Raw genomic sequence first — 17,929 nt, forward strand, 5'->3', positions numbered from 1 at the left:
TAAGTCATTGATGCACCACCTTATGTATGTTCAACAGGGTCATCCTCATCTATGAACACCACGCTGCCTTCAACTAGTGCCTGGTCCCTTGTTGGTGCCTCCAGCTACAATAGTTCCCTCAGCAGTACAGCACAAAGCACTCCAGGTAGGAATCTTCATACGAAGCCTGGCACTAACCATGACACAATCATGTCAGTATGCAAAGCCTATTTGCATTACATTTCACCTGCAGCCTGTGTGGGTTTGCAGATGTCACTGTAACTGAGGCATTTCTTTAACATTTTTTAATGGGAGGATTTGGATAAATTTACCTCCATTTTCTCCTCCTCTGTTTTATTGCTTGTTAGCCTGGCCTCTGGTCTGGGAGTGGGTGCACACTATCACTAGGTCACTAATGCTGCCCAGTAACCATCTACCAGGAGGTGGCAAGGGACTGTCCAGGCATGTTGCTTCCTCTCTCCCTACTGGGACTGATCACAGCCAGACTACAACCTGCACCCATCCCTCACAAAGCAAGTCGTTTGGCACATATTAAGGAAGTTGGTTGTGAACTCTAAATTTAAAAGCTGAGGATTTGTAAACTCGTAATGCTGTATGAAGCTGCAGCAAGTCTGTGTGTGGCAAGTATTTAATGATTGAATGCTGACCTATTTGTGCTTTCAATTCGCAGCCAGAATCGGTGACCCCAAATCTACTTGGTCTCCTGGTCCGGTTACCAATGCTTCCCTGGCTCATGAGCTGTGGAAAGTCCCCCTGCCACCCAAAAACACTACCGCTCCGTCCCGCCCACCACCAGGGCTGACCAATCAGAAGCCTTCGTCCTCGTGGGGAAATAACTCGCTGCGTGTGGGTGGAGGATGGGGGACTTCCGAGTCCAGATACAACCCTGGTAAGAGGCGGGTGGGTTGCGGCTTTTCCCTCTTACTGCAGTAAGTGAGATTAAGGATTGGCAGCAGTTCAAAGCAAACCAGATGGTTGAGAGCTTTGTTACTGCACGTCTCATTATAGTATTGACAAAGTAAGTTTCTGAAGTGATTGTTTAAAAAACAATTGTGCATTGGTTTCTTTTATCTTTTTTTTCTCTTCCTTACTCTTTCTCACCCACTCACTTTTTTTTGTGCTCCTTCCTGTAATGCTGGATATGAACCCACAGGTACCAGCAGCTATTGGGTGCCTCATGTGAACTTCAACAACATGTATTTCTGTGGCGTCTTTTAACATCATAAAACATAGAATCAAAAAATTTACAGCACAGAAGGAAGCCATTTGCCCCATCATGCTGAAAAAGAGCTATCTACCCTGATCCCATTTTCTAGCTCTTGTACATCAACTCCCTTCTAATCCTTCTGCCAATTATTTAAATCTGTGCCCCCAGTTATGGATCTGTCTGCCAAGGTAAATAGGTCTTCACTAGCAATTCTATCTAAGCCCCTCATAATTTAATACACCAATTAAAATGCTGATCAGCCTCCCTCTGTTCCAATGAAATCAACCCCAGCTTGTCCAATCTTTCCTCACAACTAAAATCTCTATTCCTGGCAACATCCTCGTAAACCTCTATCCTCTTTAGTTCAGTCACATACTTCTTGTAATGCGATGACCAGAACTGTACATGGTACTTTAACTGTGGCCTAACTACAGGTTGGAAGTTCAAAATCTGGTTGTCTGAAATCCGAACATTTTTGAAAATATTGATATCGTTCGCCATCAGGAGCTGGGTTTTAATTAGCAAATATGGACAGAATTAAAGTCTGTTCAGAATCATGCAACGCCCAATGTGAAAATCAATTCAGGAACGTTTAAGATTGCACTAATTGGCAATCTGACCAAGAGGGGTAACAAAACATTGACATGGGAAATAGAAGCAGTGAAGGAGTGAATGCTTTTGAAGTTTGGGTGGATGCACATTTAGAGCTTTGTACCCCAGTCATGTATCTCTTATTCATTGAATTTGGCCTAGGATAGACTGCCTGATTTTATTGTCCAAAATCCGGCACGGTCTTAGTCCTGAGGGTGCTGGATTTTGGACGCCCAACCTGCAGTGTTTACACAACAGCAAAATACTATGGATGCTGGAAATCTGAAATAAGAACAGAAAATGCTGGAATTTCTCAGCAGGTCTGACGACATCTGTGGAGACGAGTTAACTGAGTTCTGATGAAAGGTCATCGACTTGAAACATTAGCTCTCTCTTTACAGATGCTCCAGACCTGCTGAGTATTTCCAGCATTTTCTGTTTTTATTTGTGTTTTATACAGCTCAAGCTTAATCTTCTTGCTTTTACATTCTATGCTTTGGCTACCTGTCCTGCTATCTTCAGGAATCTGTGGACATGCAAACCAAGATTCCTCTGTTCCTCTAAGTGCATGTCCCAAGGCGCTTCACAGGAGCGGTATCAAACAAATGTGACGTAAGGAGATACTAGGGCAGATGACCAAAAACTTGGTCAAAGAGAGAGGTTTTAAGGAGCATCTTAAAGGAGGTTAGAGAGGCGGAATGATTTAGAGAGAAAATTACAGAACTTTGGGTCCTGGCAGCGACAGGCACAGCTGCCAGAGGTGGAGCAATTAAACACAGGAATACTTAAGAGGATAAAATTGGAGCAGTGCAGGTATCTCAGAGGAAATCATTTAGGGAGGGGTGAAGCCGTGGACGGATTTGAAAACCAGGTCAGTGTTTTGAACTAGAGGTGTTGCTTAACCAGGAGCCAGTGTAGCTCAGAGAGCAGAGGGGTGATGAGTGAACGGGGCATGTTGTAGGTTAGCGCACAGGCAGCAGATTTTTGGATGACCTCAGGTTTTAAGGATGGAAGAATGTGGACGTCAGGCCAGGAGTGCATTGGAGGAGACAAGTCTAGATTGGACAAAGGCATGGATGAGGGCTTCAGCAGCAGATGAGCTGTGGCAGGGATGGAATTAGGCGACTTTACGAAGGTGGAAATAGGCAGTCTTAGTGATGGAAGCTCATCTCGGGTCAACTCTGACACCAACTGCATACTCTCTGGTTCAGCCTCGGACAGTTGCCAGGTCTGTGCCAGCAGGCTAATGGAGCATGGGGAGCCACAGTTGAGCCCAAGCCTGACCTCGCCCACTTACCAGGTGTTAGCTATCTGGCTGGAAGATTCAATTGGATGGTGGCAATCTGACTTCCATATCCTTTCCTTTCTCTATAAATGGCAGCTGAAACTAGCTTTCGTGCTTCTACCACCAAACCAGTGGAAATGACCGATTGGTTGTTGGGGGTGGGGAAATGGTGGGATCTGGGTCCTCCTTGTTCCCTGTTGCTCAGTACCACAGCAAATGGTGCCTTTACTCACCTGAGCCACTGGGGAAAGCTCCAAGGCCTGTTTTAGTGCACACTCAATAATAATGCTGGAGTGAAGCCTTTTTAAACTTGGTGCTGATACTTCTCCCCTGTAGTTAAAATTCTTTTATTTCCTTCCCCCTTGTCCTCTGTAGTCTATAAACAAATAGGTGTTTCACAATCATTGAAAAATAACTTTTAATTTCACTTTTCTCTGCAGGTATGGTTTTAAATGGTTATTGCATTATGTTGGGGCTTGGATTGCAGGTTGTTTAGTCGGTGCTGAGAGCTTGCTGTCAGACTTGTATCCATTGTAGTGTGTAGCGGGTCAGGGCCCCGGGACTGCTCTACTGCATCAGTTGTTGATTTCAAGCAGGATGGAGCTCTGCTATATTGGCTCGTTTGAAGAGTGGGAACCTTCTGATTTGAGACATTAGTGAGAGTGACGGGGCAGATGGTCGGGCGTGATTTACCTTTGTTAGTTACATCCTTTTGTTTGATCTACTGCAGGTCCAAGCTGGGGTGACATCAGCTCAGGGAGAATAACCAATTGGCTTGTTCTCAAGAACCTCACGCCTCAGGTAAGCGAATGCATCTTTTTCAAGCTGTGCACCCCTCCTGTCTCCTTTCCACCATAGTTAATTGAATCTTGACTCAGAAGCTAAGCAGGGACTGTCTACTCAGGATCCCTGAGTCTGTCACCATTAAGAAAGGGAAAGTGACAGCTGGCCTGACTGCAGCTGGGGTAGAGTCAAGGTTGTTTACTTATTGTAAACTTCGTCATTTAATTTATGGGCAAATGAATCTGTGCAAACGTCACTAATTTTCCACCTCCTCCAAAGTCCTCTGCTGCTGCCTTCAAATGGCCTTCACCATGTGTGATTGTAGGCATGTAGAGTCTGCAGTCCAGTCTCACCTACACACAGACATTTTCTGGGTCACTGGAAAACTGGAACCCTGGTTGATTAGATTGCTTCCCCTCCAGCCCATTCTGCCACAGCTAACTTTACATTCAATGGAAACTGTGTGACTCAGTATCACATTGTGTAGTTCACTTGATTGTCTGCAAGCCCTATCAGTGTACTGAGAATGTGATACAGACCTAGTGCAGTTTTATGTTTCTCCCCTCTCAGTGATCCAGTTCAGTGTAATTGTCCAATAACTCCCAGTATTTTATACATTGGGAGCTTCTCTTCAGCACTGTTTCTCAGTCTCTCACATCAGCCAGTTAGTGTGCAGTCTAGATATGGACTCTTAGTCTAACTTCACGTCTCCAATTCCTTCACATTACCATTGACGGTTATACCTTCAACTGCTTAGATTCTAAACTCTGGAATTCCCTCCATATACCCCTCTCCTATGAGCTGCTCCTTAAAGCCTACCTCTGACTGAGCTGTTTGGCCACCTGCCCTAATAAGTCCTTTATTGCTCAGTGTCAAATTTTGTTAGCCGCTCCTGTGATGCACCTTGGGACATTTTACTATGTTAAAGGCACTATATAAATACTACAGACCTGTATTAATCTTGCTGACTGGACTCTTGCTGTGTCTTTAACCTTCAGATTGATGGCTCCACTTTGCGTACACTGTGCATGCAGCACGGCCCACTAATAACATTCCACCTTAACCTGCCCCATGGAAACGCTTTGGTCTGTTACAGCTCGAAAGAAGAGGCAGCCAAGGCACAGAAATCTCTGCACATGTAAGTTGGACCTGAGTTTGATTAGCAAGCTTGAGGTGGAACCTGGTTACATTTCCCAGAGGGGGAAGGGGTGGAAAAAGTGAGTGGATTGTCTCATGCAATGAAAAGTTTGATCCTTGACTTAACCAAGCTGTGGATTTGAGAGAATGAAGTGGCAGAAAGTCTTGGGAGTTTTTACTTTAACACTAGGGGGCCCCACAACCAGTCCCTTCCCCAACACCACAAGTCTGTTTGTAAACTGTGCTCCCTAATGTTTAGTGCTTTCCTGTCTCAAAAATTTACCTTATGGGTCAGAGAATTATCATAGAATGGTTACAGTACAGAAGGAGGCAATTCGGCCCATCATGTCTGTGCTGACTCTCTACAAGAGCAAGTCACCTTGTCCCAATCTCCTGCCTTTTCCCCTTTGTCCTGCAAATTTTTTCTCTTTATATAATTATCCAATTCTCTTTTTAAGGCCTTAATTGAATCTGCCTCCACTACATTCAGGCAGTGCATTCCAGCTCCTAACCACTTGCTGCATAAAAAAGTTTTTCCTTATGTCACCGTTGCTTCCCCCCACCCCCCGCCCCCCCCAATCAACTTAAATAGGTGTCCTCTGGTTCTCGATCCTTCCATCAACGGGAACAGTTTCTCTCTATCTACTCTGTCTGGATCCCACATGATTTTGAGCACCTCTATCAGATCTCCCTTTAATATTCCTTTCTACAAGGACAGCAGCCCAAGCTTCTCCAATCTATCAGTGTAACTGAAGTTCCTCAACCCTGGAACCATTCTCATGAATCTTTTCTGCACCCTCTATCATGCCTTCACACCCTTCCTGAATTGTGGTGCCCAGAACTGGATACAATACTCTAGTTGAGGCCAAACCAGTGTTTTATACAGTTTATCATAACTTCCTTGCTTTTGTACACTATGCTGCCCACTATAAAGCCCAAGATCCTGTAGGCTATATTAACCACTTTCTCAACCTGCCCTGCCACCTCCAATGATTTGTGCATATATACCCAGTCCCTCTGTTCCTGCATTCCCTTTAGAATTGTACCCTTTATTTTATATTGCCTCTTGTCGTCCTTCCTACCAAATGAATCACCTCACGCTTCTCTGAATTAAATTTCATCTCCCACTTGCCCGCCCATTCCACCAGCCTGTCTGGCCTTTTGAAGTTTATCACTAAGCTCCTCACAGTTCACAATACTGGCAAGTTTTGTGTGACCTGCAAATTTTGAAATTGTGTCCTGTACACCCAAGTCTAGATCATTAATATATATTTCAAGAAAAGCAGGGATCCTAGCACCAACCCCTGGGGAACTCCACTATATACCTTATTCCAATCAGAAAAACAACCTTTCACAACGACTCTCTGTTTCCTGTCACTCAGCCAATTTCCTATCCATGCTGTTACAGTCCTTTTTTTTTATTCCATGGGCTTCAACTTTGCTGATAACCCTGTTATGTGGCTGTTTATCAAAATGCCTTTGGAAGTTCATTAACACCACATCAACCCTCTCTGCTACCTCATCAAAAAAACTCAAGCAAGTTAGTTAAGCACAGTTCGCCCTCAACAAATCTGTGCTGGATTTCCTTAATTAATCCATATTTGTCCAAGTGACTGTAAATTTTTTCCCGAATTATTGTTTCTAAAAGCATTCCCATCACTGAGGTTAAGCTGACTGACCTCTAGTTGCTTACGTCCTTTTTTGAACGAGTGTGTACATTTTCAATTCTACAATCCTCTGGCACCATCCCTATATCTAAGGAGAATTGGAAGATTACGGCCAGTGCCTCCGCTGTTCCCACCCTTACTTCCCTCAGTGTTCTCTGATGCATCTGATCCAATCCTGGTGACTTACCAACTCTTTATCAATTTTTAGCCCATTTAGTGTCTCTACTACCTCCTCTTTCACTATATGGGCAGCATCATCTTCGTTGGCAAAGACAGATGAGTACAGAAGTACCCATTTAGTACCTCAGCCATGCCTCCACGTGTAAATTTTTACTTAGTTAAGTATGTGAGGGAGAAGGAAATGTTGATGGAGTTGGAGGAGGCTCACGAGAAGTTTAACCACTGGCATGGACCAGTTGTATCTTGCATTCTGTGTAGTACAATTCTAGATTACCTTCTTCCTTTTCAGCTGGCAGAGGTAAATAAACCTGTGCAACCATGGTAAAGTGGAACACTTCTGTGACAGTTTACTAAAATAATACATTGTGGAACCAACAAGGGATAAAACAATTTAGATCCAGTATTCGTTCTGAGGCAGCGTTAATTAGTAATCTCATAGTAAAAGATCCTCTGGGGGAAAAAAGTGACTAGAATACGAATGAATTCCATATTAAGTTTGAGAGCGACATACTAGAGTCCAAAACAAGGCCAATGATATAGGTATGAGTGGAGAGCTAGCTACGGTTGATTGGGTAAATAACCTAAAAGGTATAGCGGTAAATAACCATGGGGAAACATGAAAAGGAACAATTCAAAATGTTTAATAAAAATATGTTGCATTTAAAAAAACACTCAGTGAGAAAGATCCATCCGTGGCTTACTAGGGAAGTTAAGGATAGTATTGGATTAAAATAAGAGACTTTTAATATTGCTAAGAATAATCAGAAGCCTCAGGTTTGGGAACTTTAGAAACCAGCAAAGGGCACCAAAAGATTGATACAAAGGTAAAAAAACAAATTGAGAGTAACCTAGCCAACAATATACAAACAGAAACAGAGGGTTATCAAGGGGCTAATAAGAATGAGGAACTTAAAGTAATTAAAGGAAAAAAGCAGTAAAAAAAAAAGTATTATAGAAAATAAAGGAACTAAAAAAGCCTTACATTCTAGGGTTTGAAATGTGGTAGCTGCAGAGATAGTGGATGCACTGGTTATGGTTTTCCAAAATTCCCTAGATTCTAGAACAGTCCCAGCAGATTGGAAGTTAGCAAATGTAACACTGCTTTTCAGGAAATTAGAGTCAGTCATTTAGGGCATAGAAGGAGCCATTCAGCCCATCGCATCTATCTGGTTCTCCCCAGAGCAACCCAGTCAGTTGCATTCGCCTGCTCAATTCCTGTAGCCCTGCAAGTTTATTTCCTTCAAGTGCCAATCCAATTTCCTTTTGAAATCATTGTCTCAGCTTCCACCACCCTTGTGGGCAGCAGATTCCAGGCCATTACCACTTGCTGCATTAAAAAAGAAAAGTTCTTCCTCACATTCCTCCTGCATCTCTTGCCCAAAAGCTTCAATCTGTGTCCCCTAGGCCTTGTACCATCAGTTAATGGGAATAGGTTTTCCTTATCTAAGTCATAATCTTGTACACCTCTATTAAATCTCCTTTGCTCTGGAAAGAACAACCCCAGCTTTTCCAACCTAACACTGTAACTTAGAATTCCCCATCCCTGGAACCATTCCTCTGCACGCTCTCAAGGACTGTCCTCCCTAAAGTGTGGTGACCAGAACTGGGTGCAGTACTCTAGTTGGGGCCTAACCAGAGCTTCATAAAGGTTCAGCATAAATTCCCTGTTTTTGTATTTTATGCCTCTATTTATGAAGCCCAAGATCCCACATGCTTTGCTAACCACCCTCAATATGTCCTTCCACCTTCAAAGATTGATTGCACATGCACCCCCAGGTCCCTATGTTCCAGCACACTCTTTAGAATTGCGTCATTAAGTCTATATTGCCTCACCTGATCCCTTTTGCCAAAATGCATCAACCCAGACTTGTCTGTATTAAATTTCATCTGCCACTTGTCTATCCATTCTGCTAGCCTATCTATGTCCTGTTGCAGGTGGTCATCCTCACTGTTCGTCACTCCTCCAAGTGTGGCATCATCGGCGAATTTTGAAATTCTACTCTGTATTCCAAGATCCAAATTATTTATATATAGCAAAAAGAAAGCAGTAGTTCCAGCACTAATCCTTCTGGAACACCACTGTCTACCATCCTCCAGTTTGAAAAACAACCATTTACCACGACTTGCTGTTTTCTGTCCTTGTCATTTTTTTTATCTAATTGGACACTGACCCTGCTATTCCATGAGCCTCAACTTTATTAATCAGCCTTTTATGTGAGCATACGATCTAGGAACAGGAGTAGTCCATTCGGCCCCTCGAGCCTGCTCTGCCATTTGATAAGATCATGGCTGATTGTGGCCTCAACTCTATTTTTCCGTCAACCCCTATACCCTTTGACAAGGGAGTCAATCAAGAATCTATCTAACTCTGCCTTAAAAGTATTCAATGACCTTGCCTCCACGGCACTCTGGAGAAGAGAATTGCACAGACTGAGAAAAAATTTTTCCTCATCTGTCTTAAATGGGAGACCCCTTATTTTTAACCTGTGTCCCCCAAATTCTAGTCTCTCCCAGAAGGGGAAACATCCTCTCAGCATCCACCCTGTCAAGCCCCCTTAGGATCTTGCATGTTTCAATTAGATTACCACTCATTCTTCTGAACTCCAATGGATATAGGCCCAACCTGGCCTTAATCTCTGTGAATCTTCTCTGAACTGCTTCTAATTCAATTATATCCTTTAAGGAGACTAAAACTGTACACAGTACTCCAGATGTGGTCTCACCAATACCCTGTACAGCTGTAGCAAAACTTCCCGACTTTTATGTTCCATTCCCCTTGCAATAAAGGGCAACATTCCATTTGCCTAATCACTTGTTGTGGTTGTATATTAACTTTTTGTGATTCATGTACCAGGACACCCAGATCCTTCTGTACCGCAGAGTTCTGCAGTCTCTCTCCATTTAAATAATGTACTGCTTTTCTATTCATTCTGCCAAAGTGGACAAGTTCACATTTTCCCACATTAAATTCCATCTACCAAATTTTTACTCACTCATTTAACCTGTCTATATTCAACACCGACCACTCCCTGGTGTGCAGCAAGGTTAGACTCAAACCAAAGAAGCTGCATCACTCCAAGCAGAAGGGCTGCCCGTGCATCAACACGAGCAGAATTTCTTATCCACAGCTGTTACATAAGTTTCTAAATTCACTTGAAAAAGTCCTTCAAAACACACCTACAGGGGATGCAGAGACCAAGTGGGCCCACATCAGAGACGCCATCTGTGACTCAGCTATGACCCCCTATGGCAAACGTGTGAAGCAGAATGCAGACTGGTTTCAATCTCACTTTGAAGAGCTGGAACCTGTCATAGCCGCTAAGTGCATTGCACTGTTGAACTACAAGAAAGCCCCCAGCGAGTTAACATCCGTAGCACTTAAAGCAGCCAGAAGCGCTGCACAAAGAACAGCCAGGCGCTGCACAGATGACTACTGGTAACACCTATGCAGTCATATTCAGCTGGCCTCTGACACTGGAAACATCAGAGGAATGTATAATGGCATTAAGAGAGCTTTTGGGCCAACCATCAAGAAGATCGCCCCTCCTCAAATCTAAATCAGGGGACACAATCACTGACCAACGCAAGCAAATGGACCGCTGGGTGGAGCACTACCTAGAACTGTACTCCAGGGAAAATGTCACTGAGATCGCCCTCAATGCAGCCCAGTCTCTGCCAGTCATGGATGAGCTGGACGTACAGCCAACAAAATCAGAACTCAGTGATGCCATTGATTCTCTAGCCAGTGGAAAAGCCCCTGGGAAGAACGGCATTACCCCTGAAATAATCAAGAGTGCCAAGCCTGCTATACTTTCAGCACTCTTTGAATTGCTTTGCCTGTGCTGGGACGAGGGAGCAGTACCACAGGACATGTGCGATGCCAATATCATCACCCTCTATAAGAACAAGGGTGACCGCGGTGACTGCGACAACTACCGTGGAATCTCCCTGCTCAGCATAGTGGGGAAAGTCTTTGCTCGAGTCGCTTTAAACAGGGTCCAGAAGCTGACTGAGCGTGTCTACCCTGAGGCACAGTGTGGCTTTTGAGCAGAGAGATCCACCATTGACATGCTGTTTTCCCTTCGCCAGCTACAAGAGAAATGCCGCGAACAACAGATGCCCCTCTACATTGCTTTCATTGATCTCACCAAAGTCTTTGATCTCGTCAGCAGACGTGGTCTCTTCAGACTACTAGAAAAGATCGGATGTCCACCAAAGCTACTAAGTATCATCACCTCATTCCATGAGACTATGAAAGGCACAATTCAGCATAGCGGCGCCTCATCAGACCCCTTTCCTATCCTGAGTGGCGTGAAACAGGGCTGTGTTCTTGCACCTACACTGTTTGGGATCTTCTCCCTGCTGCTCTCACATGCATTCAAGTCTTCTGAAGAAGGAATTTTCCTCCACACGAGATCAGGTGGCAGGTTGTTCAACCTTGCCCATCTAAGAGCGAAGACCAAAGTACGGAAAGTCCTGATCAGGGAACTCCTCTTTGCTGACGATGCTGCATTAACATCTTTTGCTGAAGAGTGTCTGCAGAGACTCATCGACAGGATTGCGGCTGCCTGCAACGAATTTGGCCTAACCATCAGCCTCAAGAAAACGAACATCATGGGACAGGACGTCAGAAATGCTCCATCCATCAATATCGGCGACCACGCTCTGTAAGTGATTCAAGAGTTCACCTACCTAGGCTCAACTGTCTCTCAATGCAGAAATCAACAAGCGCATGGGAAAGGCTTCCACTGCTATGTCCAGACTGGCCAAGAGAGTGTGAGAAAATGGCGCACTGACACGGAACACAAAAGTCCGAGTGTATCAAGCCTGTGTCCGCAGTCCCTTGCTCTACGGCAGCGAGGCCTAGACAACGTATGTCAGCCAGGAGCAATGTCTCAATTCATTCCATCTTCGCTGCCTCCAGAGAATCCTTGGCATCAGGTGGCAGGACCGTATCTCCAACACAGAAGTCCTTGAGGCGGCCAACATCCCCAGCATATACATCCTACTGAGCCAGCGGCGCTTGAGATGGCTTGGCCATGTGGGCTGCATGAAAGATGGCAGGATCCCCAAGGACACATTGTGCAGCGAGCTCGTCACTGGTATCAGACCCACCGGCTGTCCATGTCTCCGCTTTAAAGACGTCTGCAAACGTGACATGAAGTCCTGTGACATTGATCACAAGTCGGGGGAGTCAGTTGCCAGTGATCGCCAGAGCTGGCGGGCAGCCATAAAGGCGGGGCTAAAGTGTGGCGAGTCGAAGAGACTTAGCAGTTGGCAGGAAAAAAGACAGAAGCGCAAGGAGAGAGCCAACTGTGTAACAGCCCCAACAACCAACCAATTTTTTCTGCAGCACTTGTGCAAAAGCCTGTCACTCTAGAATTGGCCTTTATAGCCACTCCAGGCGTTGCTTCACAAACCACTGACCACCTCCAGGCGCTTGCCCATTGTTTCTCGAGACAAGGAGGCCTAAGAAGATGATGATGATTCCTTTGCAGACCCCTTATGTTCTCTTCACAACTTACTCTCCTACCTATCTTTGTGTCATCAGCAAATTTAGCAACTATACATTCGGTCCCTTCATCCAAGTCCTTCATATAGATTGTAAATAGTTGCTTCAGCACTGATCCCTGTGGCACTCCACTAGTAACAGCTTGCCAACCTGAAAATGACCCATTTATCCCTACTCTCTGCTTCCTGTTAGCTAAACAAACCTCTATCCATGCTAATATGTTAGTTACCCCCTACACCACGAGCTCTTATTTTGTGGCAGTTTATCAAATACCTTTTGGAAATCTTAAGTACACCACGTCTATAGGTTCCCCTTTATCCATGTTACTTCAAGAGCTCTAATAAATTAGTCAAACATGATTTCCCTTTCAGAAAACGATTTTGACTCTGCCTGATTGCATTAAGGGTTTCTCAATGCCCTGCTATTAACACCTTAATATATTCTAGCAGTTTCCCTATGACAGATGTTCAGCTAGCTGGCCTGTAGTTTCCTGTTTTCTGTCTCCCTCCTTTCTTGAATAGAGGAGTTACTTTCACTATTATCCAATCTGCTGGGACCTTTCCAGAATTTAGGGAATTTTGAAAAATTGCATCCAATGCATCTACTACCTCTCCAACCACTTCTTTTAAGACCCTAGAATGAAGTCCATCAGGTCCTGGACACTTGTCAGTCTTTAGTTCTAATAGTTTTCTCAGTACCCTTTCCCTGGTGTTTTAAGTTCATTCCTCCCTTTCACCTCTTGATGTACCTGTATTTCTGGGATCTTATTTGTGTCTTTCAGTTTTTTTTAATGTTTGCTCATGGGATGTGGGTGTCGCTGGCTGGGGCCAGCATTTATTGCCCATCCCTAATTGCCCTTGAGAAGGCGGTGGTGAGCTTCCTTCTTGAACCGCTGCAGTCCATGTGGGGTTGGTATGCCCACAGTGCTGTTAGGAAGGGAGTTCCAGGATTTTGGCCCAGCGACAGTGAAGGAATGGTGGCACAGTTCCAAGTCAGGATGGTGTGCAGCTTGGAGGGGCACTTGCAGGTGGTGGTGTTCCCATGCATTTGCTGTCCTTGTCCTTCTAGCTGTTAGAGATTGCAGGTCTAGAAGGTGCTGTCGAAGAAGTCTTGCTGAGTTGCTGCATCTTGTAGATCGTGCACTCTGCTGCCTGCCACTGTGTGTCGGTGGTGAAGGGAGTGAATGTTGAAGGTGGTAGATGGGGTGCCAATCAAGTGGGCTGCTTTGTCCTGGATGGTGTCGAGCTTCTTGAGTGTTGTTGGAGCTGCACTCATCCAGGAAAGTGGGGAGTATTCCATCACACTCCTGACTTGTGCCTTGTAGATGAACAGGCTTTGGGGAGTCAGGGGGTGAGTTACTCGTTGCAGAATCCCCAGCCTTTGACCTGCTTTTGTAGCCACAGTATTTGTGGCTAGTCAGTTCAGTTTCTGGTCAGTGGTAACCCCCAGGATGATAGTGGGGGATTCAGTGATTGTAGTGCCGTTGAACATTAAGGGGAGATGGTTAGGTTCTCTTTTATTTGAGATGGTCATTGCCTGGCCCTTGTATGGCGAGAATGTTACTTGCCACTTATCAGCCCAAGCCTGGATGTTGTGCAAATCTTGCTGCCTCTGGACACGGGCTGCTTCATTATCTAAGGAGTTGCGAATGGTGCTGAACATTGAGCAATCGTCAGCGAATGTCCCCACTTCTGACCTTATGATGGAGGCAAGATCATTGATGAAGCAGCTGAAGATGATTGGGCCTAGGACACTACCATGAGGAACTCCTGCAGTGATGACCTGGGACTAAGATGATTGACCTCCAGCAACCACAACCATCTTCCTTTGTGCTAGGTATGAATCCAACCAGTGGAGAGTTTCCCCCCTGATTCCCATTGACTCCAGTTCTGCTAGGGCTCCTTGATACCATACTCGGTCGAATGCAGTCTTGATGTCAAGCGTAGTCGCTATCTCAACTCTGGAGTTCAGCTCTTTTGTCAATGCTTGGACCAAGGCTGTAATGAGGTCATAAGCTGAGTGGCCCTGGTGGAATCCAAACTAAGCGTCACTGAGCAGGTTATTGCTGAGTAAGTACCACTTGATAGCACTGTTGACGACCCCTTCCATTATTTTGTTGATGATCAAGAGTCAACTGATAAGGCGGTAATTGGCCGGGTTGGATTTGTCCTGCTTTTTGTGTACAGGCCAATCTTGGGAAATTTTCCACATTGCCGGCCAGATGCCTGTGTTGTAGCTGTACTGGAACAGCTTGGCTAGGGGCGTAGCTAGTTCTGGAGCACAGGTCTTCAGTACTATTGTCGGAATGTTGTCGGGGCCCGTAGCCTTTGCAGTATCCAGCTATTTCTTGATATCACGTGGAGTGAATCGGTTTGGCTGAAGACTGGCATCTGTGATGCTGTGGACCACAGGAGGAGGCTGAGATGCATCATCCACTTGGCACTTCTGGATGAAGATGGATGCAAATACTTCAGCCTTGTGTTCTGCACTGATGTGCTGGGCTATCCCATCGTTGAGGATGGGGATATTTGTGGAGCTGCCTCCTGTTAGTTGTTTAATTGTCCACCACCATTCACGACTAGATGTGGCAAGACTGCAGAGCTTAGATCTGATCTGTTGGTTATGGGATCGCTTAGCCCTGTCTGTCAGATGCAGCTTCTGCTGTTTGGCATGTAAGTAGTCCTGTGTTGTAGCTTCACCAGGCTGAAACCTCATTTTTGGGTATACCTGATGCTGCTCCTGGCATGCACTCCTGCACTCGTCATTGAACCAGTGTTGGTCCCTCAGCTTGATGGTAATGAGGGATGCTATGAAGTTACAGATTGTGGTTGAATATAACTCTGTTGCTGCTGATGGCCCACAGTGCCTCATGGGTGCCCAGTTTTGAGTTGCTAGATCTGTTCGAAATCTCTCCCATTTAGCATGATGGTCGTGCCACACAACACGATGGTGGGTATCCTCAATGTGAAGACAGGACTTTGTCTCCACAAGGACTGTGCGGTGGTCACTCCTACCAATATTGTCATGGACAGATGAATCTGTGACAGGTAAATTGGTGAAGATGAGGTCAAGGTTTTTCCCTCTTGGTTCTCTCACCCTCTGCTGCAGGCCCAGTCTAGCAGCTATGTCCTTTAGGGTTTGGTCAGTAGTGGTGCCACCGAGCCACTCTTGGTGATGGACATTGAAGTTCCCTATCCAGCATACATTCTGTGCCCTTGCTATCCTTAGTGCTTCTTCCAGTTGGTGTTCAACATGGCGAAGCACCAATTCATCAGCCGAGGGGAGCAGCAGGTGGTAATCAGTAGGAGGCTTCCTAGCCCATGTTTGAACTGATGCCATGAGACTTCATGGGGTCCAGAGTCAATGTTGAGGCAACTCCATCCCGACTGTATACCACTGTGCCGCCACCTCTGTGCTGATGGGACAGTACATACCCAGGGATGGTGATGTCAGGGACATTGTAAGGTATGATTCCATGAGTATGGCTATGTCAGGCTGTTGCTTGACTAGTCTGTGGGACAGCTCTTCCAATTTTGGCACAAGCCCCCAGATGTTAGTAAGGGTCGAGAGGGCTGGGTTTGTCGTTTGTCATTTCCAGTGTCTAGGTTGATGCTGAGTGGTCCATCCGGTTTCATTCCTTATCTACTTTGTAGCGATTAGATACAACTGAGTGGCTTGCTAGGCCATTTCAGAGGGCATGGAAGAGTCAACCACATTGCTGTGGGTTTGGAGTCACATGTAGGCCAGACCAGATAAGGACATCAGATTTCTTTCCCTAAAGGACATTAATGAACCAGATGGGGTTTTTGCACCAATCGACAATAGTTTCATGGCCATCATTAGACTAGCTTTTAATTCCAGATTTATTATTTGAATTCAAATTCCACCTTTTGCCGTGGTGGGATGGCCCCAGAGCAATACCCTGAGTCTCTGGGTTACTAGTCCACTGGCAATACCACCACGCTACCGCCTCCCCATACAGTAAAGACAGGCACAAAATATCTGTTCAATGCTTCTGCCATTTCTTTATTTCCCATTACTAATTCCCCAGGCGCACATTTTAGAGGATCAACGCTCACTTTAGTTGCTCTTTTGCTTTTTAAATACTTGTAGAAACTCTTACTATCTGTTTTTATATTTCTCCCTCCTTACTATCTTTAGTCATTCCTTGATGGTTTTTAAATTTTGTCCAATCTTTTGACCTACCATTAATCTTCGCAGAATTGTGCTTTTTTTCTTTTAATTTAATACTCTAACTTCCATAGTTAGCGATGGGTGGTGCATCCTTCACCTAGACTCTGTCTTTCTCACTGGAATGCATCTTTGAGTGTTATGAAATATCTCCTTAAATGTCTGCCATTGCATCTCTACTGACTTACCCTTTAACCTAATTTCCCAGTTCACTCTGTCGTCATACCCTTGTAATTGTCTTTATTTAAGTTTAAAACGCTCGTCTTAGACCCACTGGTGTCTCCCTCAAATTGAATGCGAAATCCAATCATATCATGATCACTGCTACCTATAGGCTCCTTTACTATGAATGAGGTCATTAATTAATCCTTTCTCATTGCACATTACCAGGTCTAGAATAGCCTGCGGTACTTTATCAAACAATTTCTTAAAATTCATATGGATAACATCCACACATTCTCTTCATCAACCTTCTCTGTTACTTCATCAAAAATTCAATTAGTCAAGGATGATCTGCCTTTTACAAATCTGTGCTGGCTATCCTTAATTAACTCAAACCTCTCCAAGTGCTTGTTGGTTTTTTTTCCCCCTGATTATTGTTTCTGAAACCTTACCCACCACTGAAACTAACTGGCCTGTAGTTGCTCGGAATGTCCTTATACCCTTTCTGGAATAAAGGTGTCACATTTGCCACTCTCCAATCCTCTGGCACCTCCCCCATATCTGGGAAAGATTGGAAGATTATGGCAAACCCTTGCGCTATCTCCACCCCCACTTTCTTTAACAAACTGGGATGCAAGCCATTTGGACCAGGTGACTTATCTACCCTAAGCATAGCCAACCTTTCCAGTACCTCCTCCCTCTCAATTTTTCCCCTATCCATTTCCTCTACTGTCTTCACTTCTACTGATATTTTGGCAGATTCCTCTTCCTTAGTAAACACTGATACAAAGTATTCCTTAAGTATTCTGGCCTAGCCCTGTGCCTCTAAGTGTATATTACCCTCTATGTCCCTAATAGGACTCACTGCATCTCTTACTACCCGTTTACTTGCTGGTAGAAGATTTTTGGGTTCCTTTTTGTGTTGTACTTGTACAAGGACCACATGCAGGTATAGCAAGCAATTAGGAGGGCAAATGGCATGTTGGCCTTTAATACCAGGGGATTGGAGTGCAACAATAAGGACGTTTGGCTGCAACTGTATAGGGCGTGGGTGAGACCGCACCTGGAGTACTATACTTTGTTTTTGTCTCCATTTCTAAGGAAGGATATACTTGCTTTGGAGGTGGTGCAGTTCACTAGATTAGTTCCTGGGATGAGGGGCTGAGTAAATTGGGCCTATACTCTGGAGTTTAGAAGAGAGAGAGTTGATCTCA

General features: G+C 44.8%; 1 protein-coding gene across 5 annotated transcripts in view; it reads left to right on the forward strand.

Annotated features, from left to right (window-relative positions):
• LOC137383332 (trinucleotide repeat-containing gene 6A protein-like) overlaps positions 1 to 17,929 on the forward strand; it is a 193,173-nt gene that overhangs the window by 171,556 nt on the left and 3,688 nt on the right. For all 5 annotated transcript variants that reach the window (XM_068056022.1, XM_068056025.1, XM_068056024.1 and 2 more), the window contains 4 exons: positions 38 to 145; positions 671 to 889; positions 3,814 to 3,884; positions 4,865 to 5,004. In XM_068056022.1, the coding sequence (XP_067912123.1) occupies positions 38 to 145; positions 671 to 889; positions 3,814 to 3,884; positions 4,865 to 5,004 (538 nt within the window). The remainder of the gene's footprint in view (positions 1 to 37; positions 146 to 670; positions 890 to 3,813; positions 3,885 to 4,864; positions 5,005 to 17,929) is intronic.

The sequence above is a fragment of the Heterodontus francisci genome, chromosome 24, assembly GCF_036365525.1.
Source record: "Heterodontus francisci isolate sHetFra1 chromosome 24, sHetFra1.hap1, whole genome shotgun sequence".
Taxonomy (NCBI): Eukaryota; Metazoa; Chordata; class Chondrichthyes; order Heterodontiformes; family Heterodontidae; genus Heterodontus; species Heterodontus francisci.